General features: G+C 48.0%; 1 protein-coding gene across 1 annotated transcript; it reads left to right on the plus strand.

The window, feature by feature from the left end:
• Positions 1-882: 882 nt before the first annotated feature.
• Positions 883-24,971, plus strand: ERO1A (endoplasmic reticulum oxidoreductase 1 alpha). The gene is made up of 16 exons (XM_030484846.1): positions 883-995; positions 9,089-9,208; positions 10,779-10,862; positions 13,555-13,593; positions 13,987-14,063; positions 14,155-14,228; positions 14,503-14,623; positions 15,402-15,439; positions 16,917-16,928; positions 17,913-17,939; positions 18,110-18,202; positions 20,134-20,380; positions 21,699-21,768; positions 22,153-22,239; positions 22,789-22,922; positions 24,539-24,971. The coding sequence occupies exons 1-16, from the start codon at positions 885-887 to the stop codon at positions 24,597-24,599; spliced, it is 1,395 nt and encodes a 464-aa protein (XP_030340706.1). The 5' UTR covers positions 883-884; the 3' UTR covers positions 24,600-24,971.
• The last annotated feature ends 248 nt before the right edge of the window (positions 24,972-25,219 follow it).

Below are 25,219 nucleotides of genomic sequence, written 5' to 3' on the forward strand. Positions count from 1 at the left end.
ATTCCACTATCCGAATTAGCAAGGATTTACTTTCAGGGTTGGCTAGTTTACACGTTAGGGAGTAGCCATGGCTTGTGGGTGCTGAGGAACTTGGACACGCTCCTGCACGGCCAGAGCCAGGACACAAGGCCAGTGGCTTCATGGGTGGCAGCAGGGGCCCATGCCCTCCAGCTCCTTCTCAGAGGGAAGGAGGGTGCCCCAGTACGGGTACTCCCCCTGGAGCAGGGCCAGCAGCCACCCCTTGCTCCCTGCTAGCTGGGGACACCCGGGCTGCTGCGAGAGGCCCCGTCTCTCTTTTGGGCCACAGGGCTGCTTTCTGTGCTGGCCGAACATGGAGTGGCGCCTACATGCTGTGCCGGGCCGCTGGGGATGTCACCGAAATCCAGGAAAATCAACTCTCCGACCACACTGATGGGTTGGAAATGCGGCGTTACTTTATTATGGAACCGGGTGATCGCTCCGCCTACCATGCATACCGAGAAGGGGCAGTTTACAGCTTATATATCTTTATTATATACATACTCATCGTAATTCCGGGAAGTGCCCACCCAATTCTCATTACTCATTGCCCATGGCCCGTGGCTCCTGCCGCCGGTCACGGCACCGTTGCGGACGTGAGCCCCAACCCAGAGCCGCCTTTCGCCCGCCTCCCGGCGGGGCCGGCCCGACTGAGTCACCGCTGCCGAGAACCCGGGCAGCTCCCGGCGGCCGCCTCCCGCTGACCGCCGAGGTCCCAGCCGCCCTTGGGCAGCGCCGCGGGCCGGGCCGTGTTCCGTACTGCGCGGTGCGTAGCCGGCGGCGGCCGCGCCCCCGACGAGGGGCGGTGCGCGACGCGGCGCGGGTTCTTCAGGCGGCGGCGGCGGTGGGGGTGCTAGCGCGGTGAGATGGCGGCGGGCGGCGGGCTGCGGCTGCTGGGGCTCGCCGCGCTGCTGCTGCCGGGCGCGGTGCTGTGCCGCGGGTCGCCCGGCGCGGCGGAGCGGCGCTGCTTCTGCCAGGTGGGCTCTGCCGGGGGACGGGGCGGTGGCAACACTGCGCGGGGCTGGGGCGCAGCCGTCGGGGCGGGCGCGGACCCTGCCGTGAGCGCCGCTGGGTGCAGGTGCGCTAGGGCTCGGCTCCTCTCCGAGCATCGGGAAACGTGCTGCGAGGTGCGGAGAGCAAAGGGACTCGGAGCGAGACTTCTATCCACCGAGCAGCCCCGTGCCCTCTTTCTCACCTTCTTAACTGTATTCTCTCCTGGCAGAAAAGGCGAGTGTTTCAGCTAGGGGAGCTGTGCTTCCCAAGCCACCTCTCGTCGGGTTTTTCAGGGATGTGTATTACTGTACTAATATCTAATCTAAATCTCCGCTCTGTCAGTTTAAGGCCATTCCCCCTTGTCCTGTCCCTACAGGCTCTTGTCAAAAGTCCCTCTCCAGCCTGTCGGCCCCTTTAGGTACTGGAAGGCTGCTCTAAGGTCACCCCGGAGCTTTCTCTTCTCCAGGCTCCTCTGTGGGTCTGCCTTGCTGTTCTTCCCAACTCCACTGTCCAGGAGAGAGTGTGGCTGCAGCAGGCACTTGCTACCCTACCCTGCCATGCCAGGGCGAGCTGGGCTGCCCTCTTGCTAAAGCTCTTCCAGTGTTTTTCCCCTTGCTGATGTGCCAGGCTTGTCACTGTCTGGCTGGTGCACCTTCTATTGGTGTACAGTAGTGAGACAACTGGGTATAGTTAATCAAGAGATGAGACCAAGCAGCTGGATTTGAGGGAATGGTCCCTCCACAGGTTCCTTTTGACTTAACTTAGCACAAGCACGTTTGCAAGATCAAGGAGTGAAGATGGTACAATGTATTCAGTGCTTTATTTTTCTTCCCTTTTTTTTAAAAAAGAAAAAAAAAAAAGAGCTACTACAAAGGCTACTTCTGCTGTGCTAAAATTCTAGTGCTTAAATGTGAGTCAGAAACTGAGAATGGAGAAATGAAAAAACCTGCAGCTGTGCGCTTGGCTTTGCCTTCTGGTGGGTCTTGACAATTCAGTTTCATGTGGAAACGGTAAATATAAACTATGCTGATCAAGAATTGAAAAACATGCATTTTGATTCTGTATCTGTGATAGATAAATAGATAGATAGATAGAATCACAGAATGGTTTGGGTTGGAAGGGACCTTAAAGCTCATCCAGTTCCAACCCCCTGCCATGGGCAGGGACACCTTCCACTAGACCAGATTGCTCCAAGCCCCATCCAGCCTGGCCTTGAACACTGCCAGGGATGGGGCAGCCACAGCTTCTCTGGGCAACCTGTGCCAGTGTCTCACCACCCTCACAGGGAAGAACTTCTTCCTGATATCTGATCTAAATCTCCCCTCTGTCAGTTTAAAGCCTTTCCCCTTAGTCCTATCCCTACATGCCCTTGTAAAAAGTCCCTCTCCACTTTTCTTGTCAGCCCCTTTAGGCACTGGAAGCTGCTCTAAGGTATCCCTGGAGCCTTCTCTTCTCTGGACAACCCCCGCTCTTTCAGCCTGTCTCCATAGCAGAGGTGCTCCAGCCCTCTGAGCATCTTTGTGGCCTCCTCTGGACTCGCTCCAACAGGTCCACGTCCTTCTTATGTTGGGGTCCCCAGAGCTGGATGCAGCGGTGCAGGTGGGGTCTCACAAGAGTGGAGCAGAAGGGAAGAGTCACCTCCATTGACTTGCTGGTCGCTCTTCTTTTGATGCAGCCCAAGACACAGTTGGCTTTCTGGGCTGCCAGAGCACATTGCTGGTTCATGTTGAGCTTCTCATCGACCAACAGCCCGTATCTCTGTAGGGTTTTTGTTTCTATGCTTCCTGCTTTGCAGTTAAGTTTTTCTCCTAAGGACTAAAGTCTGAGTGGGCAGTGTGGTGTGAGATAGAAGCCCTAACCTTCAGTGAACTGGCATCCTGGCATAGTAATGGCTTGCAGTTTTTTTCCTTGGGTAGGAGGATCTGGCGTTGTACTCTGTACCCTGCAATGCACTTTTTGTTCGTGTAGCCTGTGCTTTGGTTTAGTTTTCAATACAAGTGTTCAGGTTCAAGATTTCTCCAGACTTTATTGCCTTTGGGAAAGCGTGTTGTGTAGGGCAGCATTTCTCAGCCTTACTAACCACTTAACCTGCTAAAAACACACCCGAGGCATTTTGTAAAATGATTTGCTGATCATCTTGTGCAGAACTGGTCTGGTGGTTTTAATTTACCACCAAATAAAATACAGGGCAAGCCTTAAATGGTATGGTTTACCCTCCTTTGTTTATATACTTGAAGGCCTGGGTATAGCTTTTGGTTTCCTCCTGTGAACCATCTCCTGCTGTCTGACAAGCTTGTCAGATCAAGAAACCTTGATGTAGGGCACGTGGAAGAGCTTCAGCTTGTCAGTCAGCCTGTGCTGGGACAGGTGACAAGGGCTGCTCTTGAGAGCACTTGCTCTAGCAATACTTCAAGCACTGATGTAAGTGGGCCTTAATTCTGCAACAGGCGTCGCTCTCTCGTCTGTCTGTACTAGTGAGAGCACTGTTTTTTCTGACTGTTATTTTAGCTCTTCATTTAGATAAAGAGGTTGCTAACCGGTCCTGAAACTTTTATTAGGAACTATTACTAAAAGTGCTGGATTTTCACATACTGTTTCTGCTTTCTAACCTCTCTCATTAATGCTGAATAACATTTCAGTATCGGAGTTCCCTCAAATGTTACAGACAGCTTGTCCCCAGCCCAGATATTCCTGTTGGTGCTAATGCTTTAGTCAGCCCATGAATCAGTTCCCCATATTCCTATCAATTATTGCTCATTTGCTGTTTACAGACTGATGGAGCTGCATTAAGGATGTGCTGCAGGTGTTGGGCAGACTGGGATTTTGACTAGGTTTCCGGTCTGGCAAAGGGCCACTTTCCTTCTGGGGTGTTCCTGTGGTCAGTACATTGTCATTAGGGATGAGTCAGGGCACTGAGCGTTACCTCCCTGTTACCTGAACAGACTTTCAAGCCACTCTCGCATTCCTGTTGAATTGATGTTCCCCCAGCAGCCTTCAGGGCAGGAATTCATCCCTAGCACAGTTCCTGATCTCTGCTGGGTGGCTCCAAGTGCAGAGCAGCTGCAGATCCTTCTTTGCTAGCAGATGCTTGGAGGTGATATCTGACAGCACATCAGCTTCTCGGGTTTAACCGCATCCTGAGGCTCCCAAGTGAGGTTTGCTTCTGTGTGAGCTCTGGAAGCCCCAGTTCTTGTTTTCTGGGCAGAAGATGGGGGAGAAAGCACCTTGGCTGGCATACACTGCTTCCAGGCCAGATGCTGGGCATGACTGTCCTCACCTGGCTGCCAGCTCCTTGCTCCAAGTATGCTGGCAAGGGCGAAAGGGAGCCCTAGCTGGACTGAGTGCTGCAGCAGAGCTACAGATCACTTCTGCAGGGCAATTGCAAGGAAGCTTCTGTGGGGCAGCAGGGAAAGCATCTGCTTGCCATCGGCGTGGGACTGGTGTGGCTTGTCTAGAAGAGCAGGCAGCTGCCAGGGGAGTCAGTACAGGCTAAAAGCAACTCCTCAGCCACTGTAGTATTCCCTTCCCTGTGCCCTATTGTAGCTGGAAGTGGGAGATGCAGAAAAGAGTTTGCCTTCTTTTCTGCCCAGCTGTGCAATAGGTGATGGTGGATGGGTCTGGGATGGAGCCCATAGCAAGAGAAGCCCTAAATCCACTGCCCAGGGGATGTTTCTGTGACACTAGGGCCAGCAGAAAGAGGTGGGGAGAGACAGACCAGCAGTGCAGGGAAAGCAGACTGACAGGAGCCTGGGGTGGAAGGCAAGGCCATACCTAAGGATGATGTGGAGTCCACGTGTGGTGGTGGTTCAACCTGTGTTGAGGGATTGAGAGCAGCTATTGCAGAGGGCCAGCCAAACGCCTTCCTTGGTGCTTACTCAGCAGCCAGAGCCGCTTGTGTCGCGTCTGTCCCGGCGGCTCCGTTGCATCTCTTCCCACTGGGAAACCCAGCCCTGCTTGTCAGCTTCGTGCCAGGCTCTCACACCCTTGCCGGGTGGAGCGAAACCCACTGCTGCTGCTCAGCTCAGTGATTCACAGATGCCAGCAAGCACACGGCACATGTTTGGGACTGGATCAGTTTAAATTTCATCTTAAACAACTGTTCTAATTAATACAGGCTGAAGATGTAGATAAATACTTTACGGAGGTGGAGGGAAAGTGTTTTAAGGCACCGCCCATTGCAGGGCATGTTTGACACGTGCTGTAGCTCACCTGCTCCGACAGCAGAAATTGAAGTCCAAAACGCACAAGTCTCTGGCTGCGTACATGCTCAGGGGTCGCAGGTGGTCATGGAGCAAGAGGGAACTTCTGGGGTGAAGACCATGCCCTGCCAAGTGGTCTAATGCTGCCCGCATCCCTGCATCTTCATGTGTGTCAGTACTGTTTGGTGGTAGCATCACTGAGGCTTTCATCTCGGTCTCTGAGGAGACCTGGCTCGTGTCTTCTGTGCTCCTTTGTGAGCTTTGGTAGGTTGGGCATGTTCAGGCAGTGTCACCAGGCCTGGCTCAGCATCCTGGTGGCTCAGGAGGAAGAGCTAGAAGGTAAGCAGGCCAGCAATTACTTATGCACAGGTTGGGGAAATTGCCCATTTCTGCATAGTCTGACTGAAATCCTTGGAGAAAGAAGGAGTTTTCCCTCAGAGTTGAGCAGAGCTCGAGATTTCCCCAGTGCTTCCCCTTTGCCTGTGCTGCCTCCACAGGCATGCTCTTGGTGGCATTGCGGCTCATCTTCCCACCAATGCTTTTCTAAACAGAGCAGTGGATATGTGGAGACCTCCAAAGCACAAACCCATCTCCTCCTCAGTTCTGTGGTAGAAGCTGCAGCACTTCACCCTGGATTATTTTCAGAATGGTGTTTTGCCAGCTTGGTTTTGGCTTGAATTGGTCGCTGGACACAGTGAAGACAGGCTGGTGCCCATGGTGCAGGCTGTTCCCATTAGGGGCTTGCTGGGCGCTCCGATGTTACCTCTTACAGGGATGTCATTCCCTTGGAGCAACATGTTTGAGTAGCGTGGCTACAGGGGAGAAGCTAAAGATTATCCACAAACCCATTTGTAGGCCACTTTTAGACCCATTCTGTAAGCTGCCTGCCTAAAGGATGCCAAGTTTCGAGGAAATAATAGTTGTGGTTGGTTGTTTTTTTGTTGTGGTTTGTTTCTTGTTGGGTTTTTTGGTGTTCTGCTTGTTTTTTAATCTTGAAAAAGCATTAAATTGGGTAACTGGATTAGCAAATCGCTGTTTTTTATAGGGGTGATTCAGGCTAGTGGAAAGCTTAATTGCTATGCTGTTAATTTTCGTTACTGTGTAAAATGCATGACAGTATGCAGCACCTGTGTGAGGGTAACAGGCGGGGCTTCAACATCAGCTGTACAAATAGAAGTGAGCCTCCAAATCAGGGTGCCTTAACACAAACCGTTTAAGTGGAGTGCTCATTCTGGCATGCTCTGGTTTCCCTCACTCCTCCTTAGATCAGTGTTGGTGAGTCCAGAATATCAAACCCCTTTGGAAAAAAAGCTGTTCCCAAAGTACTAATTCCTGCTATGGAGCGGTCTGGGTCTAGAGCTTGGATTCCTTCCTTCTCTGTCCAGGGTTGCGAGAAGGAACTTGCGCTTGCCTTTAAGGTGCTTTGTGCTTAATCCAAGCTATTCTTCCTGCGCCACCACCCCATTTCATGTGTGCTCCAAGGCAAGTGCTTCATTTCTGCCTGCCTTATTGGAAGGAGGACAGGGAGTTCCACTCCCACAGTAGTAATTACAACGGGTTTATTTAAGTTGATGTGTAGCTCTTGCTGAATGATCTAAGAGCTCTCCGGAAATGTGTCAAGGCAGGTAGCTCGTGTTTTACACATGGCGCTCTACAGAATGCATTTTGCCCTAATTGTGAAGGCTGGGGTAGCCCCTTTGCTTTGGATTCAGGGATGCTTTTCCTTGAGGCTCGCAGGGTTCTACTCCCTCCCACAGATGCCTGTGACTTTGCTCATCTGCTGCCTTTCCTGCAAGGGGAATGGTACCTGCTTCTGTTTGCTGTTCCACAGTGTTCAGCAAACCTTAGGCTGGTCAAGTGCATTAAAAGTAAGAGGGGGAGCCCCTTAAATACAGTCCAGCACAGTCATAATTCTTGTGCATCCTCCATCTGCCTGTTTGTTACTGGCCTCTCCTGGAGAGCTTTTATGCCACCACCCATCAGTGCACTCTGTCACACTGCACAGGAGCTGCCAACGTTTCCAGCCTTGTTCTGCTTGTCTCTGCTTACAGCTGTCGTGTGCACAGAGAGAAGGCAGAGATTGGACATAACCCCCTAGAACACTAGCATGGGGTACATCATTTCTGTGCTGTCTCCTACCAGGATTTTGTAGGCTTTCAGGGACAGAAGACAAGACAGTTTCTCATCACAAACTGTGGCAAACATCCCATTCTTGGCTTCATAAATCAGCAAGATCAATTTAAAACAACTGTCTGGTCTTAAAACTCCAAATTTATCTGATACTGGGGAATGGCAGCTTGCCACGTGTTGTATTGCTACATCCAGGAAAAATCCCTAGCATGCTGTTAAGAGTGAATGAGTAGTAATACTTGATTTCTGGCCAGGGTGACTGGATGGGATCCACCCAGGGATGCTGAGGGAGCTGGTGGAAGTGCTCACCGAGCTTCTTTCCATCATTTCTCAGCAGTCCTGGCCCATTGGAGAGGTCCCAGTTGACTTGAGGTTAGCAAACGTGACACCTGTCTACAAGAAGGGGTTGAAGAAGGATCTGGGGAACCATTGACCTGTTCAGCCTAACCTCGGTGCTGGGGAATTCTATGGAGCAGATCATCTTGAGTACTGTCATACAGCATGTACAGGACATGTGCAGGTGATCAGGCCCAGTCAGCATGGCTTTATGAAAGGCAGGTTGTGCTTGACTAACCTGATCTCCTTTTATGACAAGGTGACCTGCTTAGTGGATGAGGGGACGGCTGTGGATGTTGTCTACCTGGACTTTGGTAAAGCTTTTGACACTGTTTCCCACAGCATTCTCGTGGAGAAACTGGCTGCACATGGCTTGGAGGGGTGCGCTGTTCGCTGGGTAAAAACTGGCTGGATGGCCAGGCCTCAAGTGTGGTGGCGAATGGAGTTAAATCCAGTGGGTGGCTGGTCACAAGTGGTGTTACCCAGGGCTCAGTGTTGGCGCCAGATCTGTTTAAAACTACTTCTTTGTTGTGCAACTTTGTCATCTGGACAGTAATCTACGTATCACAAACCCATAGCAGAATTCGTGCTACTTGTTTGGTTTTTTTTTTTTTTGCCTCTTCAGGGCTTGAGTTGTTCAGGATGATGCAAGAAGTATTGGCTTTCTACATCACATTTAAAACAAACGTTTTCTTGCCGGATGGCTCTCTGAGGTGAGGAGAGAGCCTGTTCTGCAGTTGCTGTGGTTCCGATTAAATCAAACAAATGGCTGAGGCACAGTTGATTAACCACAGGGACTTTCTTTGGGTGCCATGATCTTCGGTGGCATTCTTGTTGCCTAACTGGTCCCTTATGCAAATGCCAGCTCTCATGTGTGTGCCATCCTACAGGAGTGACAGACTGAGGCGGTCGCAGTCGGGAGCCTGAGCTGGCGGTGCCTACGGCTTCCAGCTCTTACAGCAGCCAATATCAGGGTCTTGCTGGATTTGGCCTCAACTGAAACATCTGCGATCGTTGTAACTGTGTCTGATGTGTGGACAAGGGCTATGTGGGTTTTGTGTATGTGTATGACATACGGATGTGTCCTGTAATCTCTGCTTTTTAGAGACAGAAGTATCCATCTGGTGCCTATTACTCTGACATCAGTGAATTCTAATATATCTGTGTGCGTTGGAGGAAAAGTGCTGCCAGAGAAAACTTCCTGTCCCAAGCAACAAATACGGGACGCTTCCTAAAGGATGTATCAGAAGTTGTTCTCTGCCAATCAGTACAGTCCGGTTTAATGTTGTTTAAACTTAACTGGTCAAGTTGTTGGTAAAAGGAAATACAATTCTGAATTGTTTTATTGTCTACAGTGTTAAAAAGCACTGGTGAAGTTGTTCATATTTGGTTGTTGTTGTTTTATCCAACAGGTTACTGGCCATTTAGATGACTGTACCTGTGATGTAGAAACCATTGATGCCTTCAACAACTACAAGTTTTTTCCTAGACTGAATAAACTTCTGGAAAGTGACTATTTTAGATACTACAAGGTAATTTTCTCATAGAAGAATTGTATTTATTTTGTGTGCTACTGCTTTCTTTTTCCTTTTCTTTTTTCAACTCTCCCTTGAAGTTATTGCTGATCTTTTTAAAATCAGATGCCTACATTTTAATCCTGATCTTTTAAGGACGCAGTCAGTAGGTGGACTCTTCTATTATTAGGAGAATCTTACTGTCATACAATATGCTTATAAGATGCATGATTTTAAAGATATTTCCATATGCATTTTTCCCCCTTAAGAACTTAAGCAGTAAGCCAATGAAGTGACTCTTTCTGTTGAGCTGTGGCTCAAAAATGTTGATGACCAGAGATCCGTGTTGCATAATGAGAGTCTCCGTAGTGTCTCCCCATTGAGGTGGAGAGCTAGGTTTAGTTACCAGGCATTCGGGTGACGTGATGGCTGTTACTGCCAGACCATTGGCATGAGACCACATGTATGTGACTAAATGTGGGGTTTGTTTGAGTGTGCTTGGCTTATGGGGTGGTATTTTTACCTGCTGCATACAGATACTGAACAGCGACTGTTGCCTCATTGTTTCCACAGACAAAACAAACATTTTCTGTAGGAACAATTTTAAAAGTTCCCAACTTCACTGAATGGGCCCGTATATAAAATCACAGGGGTAAAGCTGCTTTTCCCTGCTCACCCTCTCTACCAAACCCACAAAATCTTGTTAATTGTTTTGGAAGGCATGATACTTGATACCAACTCACAGAAAAGGAAACTAGGGTTTTTTAAAGGAGTGCAATGTCCTTTCCCCTTCCAGTGTTGGGGTTTGTAGCAGAAATACTAAGATTGGTCTGAATGAAGCATGAATAGAAATGTCTGTGTTTGAAAGCACCAGAAGAACCAGCAAAGCAAGGATTAAAAGAATAACCTGTATTGATAGCAAGGACATGAGTGATAGCAATAAGTCTGGTGAACACCAAGGAGTTATTTGTTCCTGTCATGCCTGAAGGCTCACACACTGACACGTCCAGGTCACAGATGACTTGACAGAAGAAGAGCTGTGCTCTGGGCACAAGCACATGGCAGCAGGGCTCTAGCACATCCTCTTCTTCTTCCTCTGACAGGGAGGCAGGCTGACATCCGAAGATGCCCAAAACAAGGAAACAAAATCAACGGGGGGCAAACATCCCCTAAGATTCACAGAGAACAAAGTCAGCAATATTCCAAGGCCGACGAGTGCCCCATAGTGACTGTTGGCTCCTAAAGGGTACAAACCACCTGACCAAAAGCTTATTGTGGCTTGACATGAGCCTCAGGATGTGATGAGGAGTTGGTGCCCTGTGTCCCCTGTCTTCTGTGTTACCATGAACAGTCCTGGCCAGGTTGCATGGGTGCACACATCTTGTGTGAGAGACAAGTCAATGAGTGTGAGCTTTTTATATTGTTAAGATAAATAACACCAACTGTTCCCACTGTCACTGCACTCCACCTTGCACTAAACCCGAAGTCTTGCACTAAGGCACTGAAGATGTGTGTTGGTAAGTCTGGTGTGGAAGGTTGGTGTGGTTGCATGGAGGAAATGTGTAATAGCATACTATGTTATTTGTAGGTAAACCTAAAAAAACCTTGTCCTTTTTGGAATGACAACAGTCACTGTGGAAGAAGAGACTGTGCTGTAAAGCCCTGCCCATCTGTAAGTACCAAATCCCTTCTTTTACCTTTATTAGGCTTTTTGCAGACCAAGAGGAAGAAGCAGGCAAATGACTTACTCGTTATTGTAGCTGCAGCAAAACTGTGGCTCTGATGGAGCTTTCTTAGGTGCAGTAATACTGGTATCCATGAGAAAGGCCAAAATGCTAAATTCTGACAGTTTAAAGGAAAGCTGAGCTTTTGATAGCTGGACCCTCCATGAATGGCTAAAATCTTGTCCTGGACCCTCTTCTTTTTGGCATTAATGGGTGGGTTTTGGGCAAATCACTGTTGTTACAAGAAGTGCCTCTTGTGTTAACTGACAGGGTGTTCATAGTTGGCCAGTGAGCCACACTGTGATTTGCAGTTTTGGCTGATGAATTCAACCTTTCCAGCCCATTCTCTTTATGTGCAATGGCTCCTCCAGAGGCCAGTATTTTTTTCCCGATATGAAAGCAAAACACTCTTGACCCTGCCTCCTGGACAAAAGAAAACCCCTTGACCGCAGGTGTCTGCCTGAAAAGAAGGGGATGAGACAGCAGGTGAATGAGAACTTGGTTGCTGGGTTGAAAGAGGTGGTGAAAATATCCCCCAGTCTGGCTTTGTGGGTCACAGCCAGCAACAGGCTGTCTCACCCTTTCCTTCCCTGGTCTCTGGAGCCAGTTGTGTGCTGATGGTGTGCAGCGGAATGCCACGCCAGCAGTGTGATGAGTGCTCTCCATGGCAGAGGCCTCATGGCCCTACTTGCATGCATTTTCCCAATGCAGTAGTTTATTTTCATGTATAATTTGATGTCTGCTGCAGTGAAACAGGTGTCTGTCCCCTTCACCTGGTAACTACTGTGGTGTAGTGTAGCTGTTGGCTGCAAAAAACCCAATATCTAAGCTGATACAACATCTTGGAAGATTCTGGTATGGGAGTGTGTGTGGCTATCACTTGTGTTATATAAATTCTGATATGTATGTTAAATTTGTCTTCTACTATTCTACCCCTCAAACAAGTGTCCTTTGCTTCCCTAGTCTTCAAAAAGCACTTATTATGGACCCAAAATGGAATGATTTTTTTTTTTTTCACTTCAGAATAGTCCTAAATTTTCTTAAATACTGTTTTCCTTAAAAAGAATGTCTTTAGTAATGATTATGACCGATGTGACGGAATAATGTTACAATTACATTAGTATTAGCTAGAATCATGGACTACCAGGTTGGAAGGGAACTCAAGGATCATCTGGTCCAACATTTCTAGGCAAAGCATGACCTAGACTAGATATCCCAGGACCCTGTCCAGCTGAATCTTAACAGTGTCCGGTGTTGGGGAATCCACCACTTCTCTGGGAAGATTATATGGCTGGCTGTTCTCATTGGGAAAAACTTTCTCCTTGTGTCCAGTCAGAATCTCCCCAGGAATAACTTGTATCCGTCACCCCTCATCTTTTCCATGGAACTCCTTGTAAAAAGGGAGTCTCGTGGAAAAGGGACTCCCTTTAAATACTGGAACATGGTGATCAGGTCTCCCCTGAGCCTTCTTTACTCTTAGGTTGAACAAGCCCAGCTCTCTCAGCCTTTCCTCACACGGCTTCCCAGTCCTTGGATCATCTTTGCGGCCCTTCTCTGGACCCTGTCCAGCCTGTCCACATCTTTTTTGTATAGTGGAAACCAAAACTGAACACAATATTCCAGGTGTGGCCTGACAAGCACTTAATAGATGGGACAATGACATCTTTGTCTCTGCTGGTGATGCCCTTGTTGAGGTAACCCAGCATCCTGTTGGCTTTCTTTGCCACAGCAGCACACTGTTCACTCCTATTCAGCTGGGTGCACCAGGACCCCCAGGTCCCTTTCCACAGAGCTGCTCCCCAGCTGGGTAGATCCCAGCCCATGCTGCTCTTGGACTGTGTTTACCCAGGTGCAAGACCTTACACTTGTCCTTGTTAAACTTCATAAGGTTCTTGTTAGCCCACTCCTCCAGCCTGCCCAGGTCATCTTGCAGGGAAGAAGTTGTTCTTATTTTAAGAACTGACTGTGTCACTGCTGCTCTTAATTATTTTAATTTGGGTCCATTTTATACCAAAAGCAATAAAAATAACTCTTATTCATTGCTTAACTTTTCTCTTTCTGTGCTACTTGCCATCACAGTATTTCCTTCTGCAGTGTAGAAGTTGGTTTATTGCCTTCCCACTGATGGATTAAATGGAAGTTGAGGAGAATTTAGGGCCCAATTGTCTTGTGCCTGCTGCTCAGGTTGTGTGGGGCTGGCAAGCCTGACACTAGGTGATGGAGTGGCAAAAGGGAAGTTTCGGAATGACGTGTATCAGTCATGCAGTATCTGAGGAGTGCCGGCGTCACTGGTAGACAGGATGTCACCAGCTGACCAGAGGCAGCTCCAGCTCCTCTGGGGTTTATATTGGCTTCCCCAACCTCATGCTTGTGTAAGCAAAACATAACGTGATGTAGCTGCCTGTAAAGCTGCTGACCTTTTGAGGAGTCTTGCGAAAAATCCAAATAAACCACCCAAGAATATTGCTTAACCTTAGTCTGTGGAGGAGCCAGAAGCTGGATGTGTTGTAAGCTGAGCCGAGTGCTTTGATTACCTTCTAACTACTAGAAACTGTGGTAACCTTCCTCATCTTTCTCAAAGATTAGGCTGAAAGGCCTCATCAGCTCCACATGAAGCACATGCTCCATTTTGTCTTTCAGGACAAAGTCCCTGATGGAATCAGATCTAGAAGTTACAAGGTAGGTGTGCCTGTGTACACAATATGACACAGCTTATAAGGCCAGTTCCATGTTGCTGCAGCTGATAAAAGCTGCCTTAATCAGATGGGCAGTATTTGTGCCTAAATTTTTACCCTCTTCAAGTGTTTGGCATGCTATAGAGCCTTTGGGGTGGCGTCAGGGACAAAATGCTCCTACGGCAGTGCAGGAGGCTGCTGTGAGTCCCTGCAAGTCATGGCAATTGCACAAGCCTCTGGATATCTGCAGGCATCCTGTGGAAACACAGGGTGGGATGAATCATGAAAATGTTCCTGATGCTTAACCTAGGTTAAGGCATTAAGGGCAGACTTATAACAACAAAAAACCTGTTTTTTTAATCCTTTTCTCTCACCACCCCTTTGTTTTTCAACCCAGTACTCGGAAGAAGCCAATAGCCTTGCTGAAGAGTGTGAAGAAGCTGAGAGACTTGGAGCTGTTGATGGCTCTTTGAGGTTTGACTTCTTATACCACAATCCTTACTCATCTTGAAGGAAACCTACTATCAGTGCTCTTTCTGATTGTCTCTTTCCACTTCCTTTGCAGCGAGGAAACCCAGCAGGCAGTGCTCCAGTGGACGCGGCATGATGACTCTTCAGACAGCTTCTGCGAAGCTGATGGTACAGGGGCTTCTTAGATCTGACAAGTCTTGTAATGAGATTTTAAGCACCTCTGCAGAACTTTCAGGACAGTGTGTGATATCTCATATATAGCATTTCTTCTCTCTTCCACCTCCCCTCCCCTCAGTAGTTTGAAAACAATATGATGCAAAGATCACTGGCAAAGCTTCATCACTGCTCAGGGGCTTGCCGTGTTTAGGAAGTTGGCAGCTTAGATGGAGATGACATTTTCCTTCACAAGTTTTTGTCACTGACCCAGCACTCTGCTTCGCAGACATCCTTTCTCCTGATGTGGAGTACGTGGATTTGCTCCTGAACCCTGAACGCTATACTGGCTACAAAGGACCAGATGCCTGGAAAATTTGGAACAGTATTTACGAAGAAAACTGCTTCAAGTAGGTGCTTTGGGAGACAGATTCCACAAATTTGCAGGTGCTGATTTTTTTGCAGAGGGGCTGCATGTGCTTTAACCATCCCATTAATCCTGATCCTCCTGATATGCTGCAATGCTTGTGCAGTGTGGGCTGTCAGGGGAGGGGGTGAGGTGTGTGGCTGCCCCATGAGCCCCCTTGGCTGTTGTTTGTACCATGGCCTGCCCTGGTGCAGGCTCCTGATGCAGGCCCCGCAGTGCGGCGAGGCAGCAGCCTGGCAGAGGGTGCGCAGCTCTGGTGCCATGTGGTCCTGGGCACACAGTCCTGTCCTCCCTGGCCACCACCCAGGTGAGGTGAGCTCTCTCCCCAGGCTGTGTGCCTGTTTGAGCTCCGCTGGGGGTACCCCTGGGGCTGGTGCACAGTACTGGTGGGCACTGGTCTGCAGTCTTGACTGCTGTGGTCTCTAGGGCTCTCCTCTCCATTCGTACTAGTGTATCGTGCTGCACTGGGGCTGTGCGATAATGCCCACCAGCACTTCTGTAGACACTCAAGTTTTCCTGGCTGTTTTTAACAAAGAAAGAAGAAAAAAAACCCCAAAACAACACAACCCCAGAGAAAGCCTCATTTTGCTCTATCGGTTTCCTGTCTGAACAAAGCTAAAGCACAGAAGGGATTCTTAGATTTCCTCAGGCCATTTGACTGCAGAGAAATAACTGTTTCTGCTGTACTGTGTTTCTGCACAGCAAGGAGACACTCACTTATTTACATATCTTATTTAAATGATTTTTTGTTTTCCTTTTAGGCCTCAGAATGTAAAAAGACCTTTGGAATCTGATAGAGGTGAGTCATTTATTTATTTCACTAAGTGGTTTAGCAGTGTGCTGATCCTAGCCCCAGAAACAGTAAATGCTCTCTTGAGCTACTTCTCCTACTGAATGAGAAATGTGTTGTAGCTCTTGGTCACATGTAGAATTTTATGGTTAAGACAAGGGCACCTGGAAATGTGGCTTTCTAGCATTCATCATGGAGAAGGAAAGTCTGATTTTCCACTCTGGAAGAAATGTGAACTTTGGAGGGGCTGGGACCAAACCATTTGTGATAGTCTGAAATGAGAACCTGGCTGGGGTTGGCTGTGGAAACCATCTAGAAAGAGAAAATCTGCCCCAAAAGCAAAGACTATACAGTGTAAATGAAAGTAGGGAAGGATTTTGGAAGCATGAGAGCTTCTTGCTCAAGGCTGCTAAGAGACCCCACATCTCCTCATGCCCCATTGTGCCTAGACGAGTATCCTCGTTCCCTGTTCATTTGACCCGAACACTGCCCCAGCAGTGCCCTCTGGGGGGGATCTCGTGCTTTTTCCCTGAACTGTGTAGGTGCTTCCCTCCTCCCTTGCCCCTTGTGCAAGGAGTGGCACTTCAGGAGCAGCACTGGCGAAGGAAATGTACAATGTCCTTGAAAATACCAGTGCTTCCCTGGACCACGTCAGTTTAGGGCAAGATCTGAATGAAGTAACACAGGTTTGCTGAGGGGAGAGGGATACCTTTCACAGATCAGGAAGCAGGAGGACATGAAAATAGAGAATCTGACACCTACCAGAGTTGTTGCAAGTGACAAATGAACTGCAGGAAGCAGGGATGGGGTCCTTGAGTATCCTGTCAGAGGTCATACAGGAGATCTCTGGCAGAGGTAGACAGTACCTAAAGGGGCCTACAAGAAGGATGCAGAGGGACTTTTTACAAGGATAAGAGAGAATGGCTTTGAACTGACAGAGGGGAGATTTAGATTAGATGATAGGAAGAAGTTCTTCCCTGTGAGGGTGGTGAGGCACTGGCACAGGTTGCCCAGAGAAGCTGTGGCTGCACCATCCCTGGCAGTGTTCAAGGCCAGGTTGGACGGGGCTTTGAGCAACCCGCTCTAGTGGAAGGTGTCCCTGCCTGTGGTAGGGGGTTGGAACTGGATGATCTTTAAGGTCCCTTCCAACCCATTCTATGATTCTGTGATTTATGTCCCTTGTTTTCTGGCCTCTGGTTGAGCTGTTTGGTGGTTTTACTTCATTTGCAACTACCAATCCCCCCAGTGCTGGTCAAGGTTGTTCAGTAGCATTGTTCATCTGGTATGTTCACTGCCGCAGCTCGAGATGTTCAGGACATTTTCTGTGTTTGGAACATTCCTAAGCCTCCCTGGAGAGGCTCATTGTCTTGTCAGAGCAGATTAACAGAGCAATCTTAATGCTTGTGCTTTGAGGTTTAATTTTGGTCGTGTGTAATTTTTATCTCCTCTTTTCTCTTCCTCCACCATTCATGCTTTTTTCCATCAGGAGACAATGGAGGTGAGTGGCACTCTATCTGTTTTTACTAGTAACAGAAACAAATGTGGTGTCTATCGTGCTGTCGAGAGCTGTACCATTAGCTAATGCACCTGGTTAGCAAAATCTTTTTCCAGGCAAATCAGAAGTTGTCTTGAAATTCTATTGTGTTCAGGACCCTGCGTAGAGATCCCCCTGAGCTCCCTGCCCCTGAGGTCAGCCCATCCTTCCGTGGCCTTAAAAAGCACCAGCAGGTTTTTAAGACTATTTGAAGATAGTCACTGAAGTGTCATAAGTCTTCAGGGACAGGACTTGTGTTGTGGTTATTTCAGCACTTGTTATTACTGAGAGAGCAGCTCTCGGGCTGGAGCTTTGAGAAGACTCATAGACAGCCAGTAGGAGCTGGGTACCCAACTCCCTCAGCCCTGCAGGGCTCACATCTGGGAGAGGCTGTTCTCTGGAGCACTTCACCATCTGCAGCACTGGGCCTGTGTATATGCTATGTCTTTTTGTCTCCAAATTATCTCCAAATCATTTTATGTTCTCCAGATTACTCACAAGCAAGTAGCAGGGGTAGTGTGAAACACTACCTTGTGCGATTGTACTCACTGGTTGCACTGTGTGGGGTTTTTTTTGCTTGGTTGGGTTGTTGTGCTGTTTCTTTGTTTTATAAACAGCAAAACAAAATGCCCCTCTCCCCACCTTGGCCAGAAGAGAAGAGCAATCCATGCTCCTTATGTCCCCCTATGCTGTGCCGTTCTGCAGCACTTGCCGAGATGGGTGGGGAGACCATGTGCTGTGTTTAGCTGCTGCCGTGCTGTGTTATAGAAGCATCAGTCAGAAGGGTGGGAGAAGAACTATTTTCATGCTCTTCTAACACTCCTCTCCTGGCTTCTGCAAACTGGAGCAAGCAGAGCAGCTCTGGGCTGGCCTCGGAGGTGGTTTCAGGGCACCAGGCTTGGGCAGAACCCTCAAACTGATGTACTTGTTTTCTTCTTCTGTTTCCAGAGCATGCGTTTTACAAGTGGCTGAAAGGTAATCCCTTGTCCAAACTTGGTTGCTGTTCCTGGGATGAGCACAAAATGGTCAGGGTATGGGTGGGAGTTACTGGCCACACTCAGGTGGGGTTAGATTTCTGTCTGACATCTGGGAGAAGAAAGTTCAGTGTAAGCTTTCAGTAACTTAAGCTGCCCATTTCTTTTCAGGTGTCTGTGTAGAGAAACGAGCTTTCTACAGACTCATTTCTGGTCTCCATGCAAGCATCAACATCCATTTGAGTGCGAGGTACCTTTTACAAGGTAAATGCTACTTTCTGCCATAGCTCTCCTGCATCACTCCTAAATTGAGACTTCTATGGCTCCACTAAGTGCTAGCTGGAGCCCATTCCTGCAGGGCTCAGGCCTCTGTCTGCGCTCTTCCCTCCCTCAGCACACCAGCTGTGTAACAGAATTAGTAATGCAATTACCACATGCCTTCAGGTCTGAAAATGGCTGGACTCTGCTCTGTACCAAGACTCCCAGCACGTATTCCTTCTATTCTTCCTCCGAGGTTATCCTGGAGTGGGTTTCTAACTGAATATTGGGCTAGGAAGGGACAGCCTTGTCTTCATGATGGTCAGTTTAGCAATAATCTCATCTAGACTGTGAAATGCTTGGCTAGGCTTTCCCAGCACCTTTGATCCATTTCCTTATGCCAGTTCCATTTCCTTTGCATGCCTTTGTCTGTAAGTAGCTGTCTGAAGGATCTAACTTTCAACCCAGGGGCTGAAAATCGAGGGTGATGTGAAAACATGATTAGTGTGTCTCACGAGGCCAGTGGCTGTGGCGCACTGCTCATGCAGCATGGGATGCAGGTTCTGACAGACTTCCTGAGGGATTTAGTCATGGTAGTCCAGAGAGGTACTTGTGGACCAAGCCTAACACCTTTATTCTGCTAAAGCTTGCAAAAATCAAGCACAGATTTAGAGATAGCTGAAATTTGAATTGAATTGAAATTGAAAGTTGAAATTGAAGCTGAATTGAAATTTGGATAAGTAATGTAGATTTAACTAAGTAATTATATTTAAGTCTCTACAGCCCACATAGGCCTTGCCCTGATGTTAGACTGTGTTAGAGCTGGGAGATGGAATGACAAGAGAAACATCTAAGGCAAGAGATGAATTGGGACTGCAGAGAGGATTAGGAAAATAAGGATGGCTACAGATAGTCAAATGAGTGTCTTTGGTGTGTGTAGAAAGGGAGAGCATCCACTGGAAGGCTACAGAAGGTGACTTCTGCTCTGAGGTGGTGCTCCTTGGCACAGCTTTGATCCGTGCAAGGATTTCCATCAGCAGGTGCTGTGGTCGCCTTGCAGAGAGCCTGCCTCAGCTCAGAGTTGGGAAGGAGCCCTTTCCTGCTGGGTGATTTACAAGATAAAGCTTCTTCCTATTTTTTATTCATCAGCTTGCTATGGCTGTATTCCACATTCCACTATGTCCTTTATATAATCTTAAGTATACGACAGGATGAGCAAACAGAAATATTCTTTGCAGAACCTCTGTGCTTGAGACTGGAAAATAGAGGCCAGTCTCCTCCCATCCTTGGCTGCTTTTGTTCTCTTGCATTTCCATAACAGCAGGAATTGTCTGAAGATGTCCCTGCTCATGAGGAAACCTGCCAACCTCTGGCCCCACTGCTGCTTGCCAGTGCAATGGGAGCAGGAGGCCTGTTTGCCTCTGCAGACTCTCATGCCAAAGCAGAGACCTCTTCCAGGTTCTCCAGTTAAGTCAGTGGCTTTTGTAGGCAGGAGTGAAGAAACAAAGGGACCCTCACAGCCTGCCTGGTACATCCATCTGGTCCTCTTCACTTGTGAATGTTGAGCTATCACCAGCTTATGCAGAACTGCTCCCAGAAACACTCAGCTCACCTGATGAAAACTCTCCAACTGATTTAGCTGGTTAAAATGAGCAGCCTCCAATCTTAGCTTTTGGTTGTAAGCCTGGGTCGTGTTTTAAACCAGCTAACCAAGGTCTACAGGAGTTGTGTGCTTGCTGAGGTTTGAGTGTGGCTAAAAGCCCACCTCTCTTGAGCGTGGAACAATCTGTGGTTATTGAAGGGTCTATGACTGTTGGAAAGCCTGCATCTCCCTGGTTAGAGTTGTATTTCACCATTTAACCAGGGATGGAGGGAGGAGCTGAACCTGAACTAAACCCATCATGTCTTTGTCTTTTTTTTTTTTTTTCCTCTTTCAGATACTTGGTCAGAGAAGAAATGGGGCCCCAATGTTACAGAGTTCCAGCAGAGATTTGATGAAGTCATCACCAGAGGGGAAGGTCCCAGAAGACTCAAGAACCTCTATTTTCTCTACCTGATAGAGCTGCGGGCCCTGTCCAAAGTGCTGCCGTTCTTTGAGCGCCCGGGTTTCCAGCTGTACACGGGGAATAAGAGTCAGGATGCAGAAACGAAAACCCTACTGCTGGAAATTCTCCACCTGGCCAAGTAAATACACTCAGTGCCTGGGATGAATGGCTCTTCCAGCCCCAGCATCTCTGAGTGTGCTTAACCTTTCACTTGAAGCACCTAGGAATGTGGGTTCTGGGGCTTTCTCGTAGTGGGATAGTATGATTTGTGTAGTATTGGTAGGAGTATGTTCTATCTGTACTCAATTTGCAAAACAGGGTGGTTAGACCCAGAGCGTAACAGTCTAGGCTGCCTTTTTGATTTAGCAGAATTGAATTTAATACCTGTCTACTTGTCAGGCCTGAAACTGGCTACCTGTTTGACTCAGTCCTGTGGAGTATCAGTCCTGGTTTCATGGTTTTGACTAGGAAAAAAAAATCCTGAACATGTTGGTAACAGAGATTTGGGCTATTGGACAGAGTCTGGACTAAGAGAAATGGAAGCAGATGGAAATAGGTGTCTCAATGTGATCAATGTTTGAATTTATCTTGTCACACTCCTGCTCCTTCAGCGCTTACATTTGTTAGAAAACAGACTAAAATTGCTTAGAAACCATAGGGCAATTGCTGAAAATGTCTCCAAGGTGAGATGCAAGCTAAAATGGAAAGCCTCCAAGAAACCTAAGAAACAAGCAGATTACACTTAAAATACATCTAGAGATGTCCAGTATCTCTCACCGATGAGTTTCATTCACCCACCTCACCAGGTACTTCTTGGAGCTGGACTTCAGCCATATAAACAAGCTGTGGAGAGATAATTATAGAATCCTAGAATGGTTTCTGGGAAGGGACCCTAAATCTCACCTAGTTCCAGCCCCCCTGCCATGGGCAGGGACACCTTCCACTAGACCAGGTTGCACAAAGCCCCATCCAACCTGGCCTTGAACACTGCCAGGGATGGGGAAGCTTTTCAGTTTAAAGCCATTCCCCCTTGTCCTATCCCTACAGGCCCTTGTCAAAAGCCCCTCTCCAGATTTCTTGTCAGCACCTTTAGGTACTGGAAGCTGCTCTAAGGTCTCCCCAGACCCTTCTCTTCTCCAGGCTGAACAACCCCAGTTCTCTCAGCCTGTCTCCAGAGCAGAGGTGCTCCAGCCCCCTGAGCATCTTCATGGCCTCCTCTGGATTCACTCCAACAGGTCCATGTCCTGCTTATGTTGGGGGCCCCAAAGCTGAACTCAGTAGTGCAGGTGGGGTCTAATGAAAGTGAAGTAGAGGAAGAGAATCACCTCCCTCGACCTGCTGGCCACGCTTCTTGTGATGCAGCCCAGGACACAGTTGACTTTCTGAGCTGTGAGCACACACTGCTGAGCCACGTTGAGCTTCTCATCAATGATAAATCTCTTTTCATTCTATTTCAGGTCTTTCCCACTGCATTTTGATGAAAACTCATTCTTTGCAGGAAATAAAAAGGAAGCTGCTAAACTAAAGGTAATTGGCCAGCCTTTCCCTTTGGGGCCCTTGCTGCTGAAAGGGTATTTCCAGGTGTGTGGCTGGGATAATATTGGATCTGAAAGGGACCTCAGTATGCTCCAGGGACCAGGTGAGGTATTTCAAATATTCCAATTTCTAATTTTCCAAATTCCATTTTGCTTTCTGAATGGTTTGGATGCTTGTGGGGTAACTACAGTCTGCACCTTCAGGAGAGTGGGGAATTGCTGCTGGGGACCCCACTTCAGCATGCATTTCCCAAACTCAGTCCCACTGAATTTAGCCTGAAGTCCAGGATTGATACATTATTGAATTTGGATTAATAGATGGAAGAAGTCCTAAGTAGTGCATAACCACAATCAACTTGGATGTCTTTTTCCCCAGGAGGAATTTAGGCTACACTTTAAGAATATCTCAAGGATAATGGACTGTGTTGGCTGCTTCAAATGTCGCCTGTGGGGGAAGCTGCAGGTGAGCTTGCTCAGTGGCAGGGGATGTGTCTGGAGGCTCCTCATCTGGTGGGGCTTGGATGCGGTTCTTGGGTACGGGTCAGCTCCCAGGCACTGATCAGGCTGCTCAGGTGTTACCTCGTGTGGTCAGTGGGAAGCAGCGCGCCCATTCCAGGCTTGGCAGCAGCTGCCTGTGGCCATCGCAGTTGGAAACTGGGTTACCCTACTACCACGGCTCCCCAGAAGAGGGGAGGAAGTGCAGGGCCTCTGACAAGTGAGGCAGAGGGTGCTGCAAAACCAGGAGCTCAGTGTGATCTGCACTGGATTTTGCAGGTGGTCAAACCTAGACAGAAAGCTGCTATGGGGTAGCTCTGCTGTCACAGCAATGCTAAATGAATAAGGCTCTGCTCTGCCCCTTCTCTGAGCCGTGCTAGGTGGAATCCAGGTCTTGCTCTGTTAGATGATGTCAGCAGGAGTCCTTGCAAAGATGGAGGAGGGAGGGAAAGTTAAATTTGTGAGTCAGGCTCTGGGCATCTCCCCGCTATTAAATGATCTTGTTTGTCACATGCAGACGCAGGGCTTGGGTACAGCGCTGAAGATCCTCTTTTCTGAAAACCTAATAGAAAAGATACCTGAAAGTGGCCCTTCCTACGGATTCCAGCTGACCAGACAAGAAATTGTTGCCTTATTTAATGCTTTTGGAAGGTTAGTTTGAGACTTTTTTTCCTCTCTACTTTCACCTGAGCTGTAGTGTTACATCCCTTTTAAGCTTACACAGCCATTTCTTACCAGCAAGGTTGGTGTTGGCTCCTGCTCCGATCGTACTGTCTCATGAAGAAGCTCTCAAACATCAGATGATGTTGACACAGAGTGCAACAATTGGAACAATTTAAAACAACTCTGTCATACTCTACATTTCCCTAAGGAATTCAGGGAAGCATTTGTATCAAGATACAAAGAATTTGCTAGTTTTTAAGAACTGTGTGACTCTGTCCTCAGAGCATGTTGTCCCCAGTTGGGGGTTGTGGTAGTTCTGTGCTCCCTTTTGAGCTCTCCTTCAAGGTGCTCACCTCACAGAATCACAAATTCATAGAATGGTTGGTTCCAACTCCCCTGCCATGGGCAGGGACACCTTCCACTAGAACAGGTTGCTCCAAGCCCTGTCCAACCTGACCTTGAACACTTCCAGGGGCAGCCACAACATTCCCACATCTGTTTGCAGTGGTTGCATTTAACAGGAATCCATCAGTCCGTCCCTTGTGGAGAGCTGGATGAGGAGTTTTTGGCAGAGAAGGAGAGTAACAAGGCCTTTAGGAGGGAGAGGATGCTGCAAGACACTCTTGATTATATGTTACTGTTTAGTGGTGTTGACAGAGCTGGAGTTTCTGGTAAACAGCTTTTCAAAGGATTCTTTGGGTGACATTGCTGCTAGTGCTCAAGCTCACAGGTCCTGCTGTATCTCACTTCAAACGAAACCTGCAGCATCACTCGCCAGCAACAGGGAGTCTGTAATGAGCATCAGACCTGGAAAAACCCGAAGTGCCCCTCCCCAGGGGTGCTGTGGTGCTCCCCTTCCAAGCACAGCAGCTGCCTTCCCCTTACACCAGGGGAGCTTGGCTTCCTTTGGCTCTTCTCTTGCCAGGTCACCACAGCCTCTGGAAGCAGCGCGCGGGAGCCTTAGGGAATCTCCGCATCGCTTTGTTCAGAGGAAATTGAGCTGCCTTGCTCATCCCCACACCAGGCTCAGGGACAGGCCTTGTTCTTTCTTCCCTTTTCCCCTCTGATGCCCAGCTGGAAATCCTCCTTGGAGCCTTCGAAACCTTCATCTCTCGCTTGTTGTTTGGGTTATTCCAAACCTTAGAACAGCAGGGAAGGGCAGAACCCTCCTGTACAGGAGAGGCACACATGGGCCACATATCCTCAGGATCCGACCTGGCCCCTTTACTGATGCTCCAGGGGCAAAACGCATTCAGCAAGAAAAATAAGATGGGTGCTTAAAAAAAAACCCTTCAGAAGAAACAAGTTTATAGTGCAAGGAGAGATGCCTGCACCGCTTGTAATATTACAGTCTGTTTCTTGACCTCCAGTTAATGGGTTTGTGTGATCTCTGTAACATCCTCTATGTTTCTCAGTGTTTCTTTTAAAAAGAGTCTGTGAAATTAGCAAATAACCAACCACAACCTAATTTAGCTGAAATCCTAAATTCTCTCTTCCTAAGAGCTGCTTGGAGCTTTAGGGATTGCTGTCACATTTCTCTTGAATTTAAATAAAGCATGATGTGTATGTGGCTCTAATGTTTCCTCTTTGCTTTCCTCACACAGGGTTTCAACAAGCGTTAGAGAACTGGAAAACTTCAGGAACATCTTACAAAATATGTGGTGAACTCCTTAGAGAAAGAGAGACTTAACATTGTACTGCTCAGCTGGTGTGGGTTCTCCGAGAAAGGACAAATGCCACTGTTCCATCACACTCCCACCCACAATGGGGTGAAGACCACTTGCTGGATCAACTCTTCCCAGCCACTTGTTTGTAACCTGCTGATGACACGTATTTTGTAAAAGGGGGGGAGGAAGCTATTTTTTTTTAAAAATAAAAGCAGGGACTATATGTAAAATTTTATTTTATATATATTGGAAGATTATGCTGAAAAAGTCTTTAAATACTGCTGTACTATTTTGATGAATTAGACTCATTGCCTTCAGAAGGTGGAGGGAGGGCAAGAACCATGACACCGAATAAATTTAGGTAAAATTCCTTGTCTGCTCCATGATTCCAACGAGCATCTCAACACTTTCTGCTGCATAAAAACCACTGCAAGGGATTGTAAGAGTTCCCAGTGCTTCAGATCTGTTGCCATGCAATAGTGCCTTCCTCTTCCTGCTGAAACTTCCTTGTGGCAACAGGCAATTCCTGCTGTGGGCTTCAGCAGTTGCTTCCAAGCCACAGCATGGTGGAGAAGCCCTACTACTCACCATTAGCCCCACCGTGTGCCTCCATCATGG

The sequence above is a fragment of the Strigops habroptila genome, chromosome 4 (genome assembly GCF_004027225.2).
Source record: "Strigops habroptila isolate Jane chromosome 4, bStrHab1.2.pri, whole genome shotgun sequence".
NCBI lineage: Eukaryota > Metazoa > Chordata > Aves > Psittaciformes > Psittacidae > Strigops > Strigops habroptila.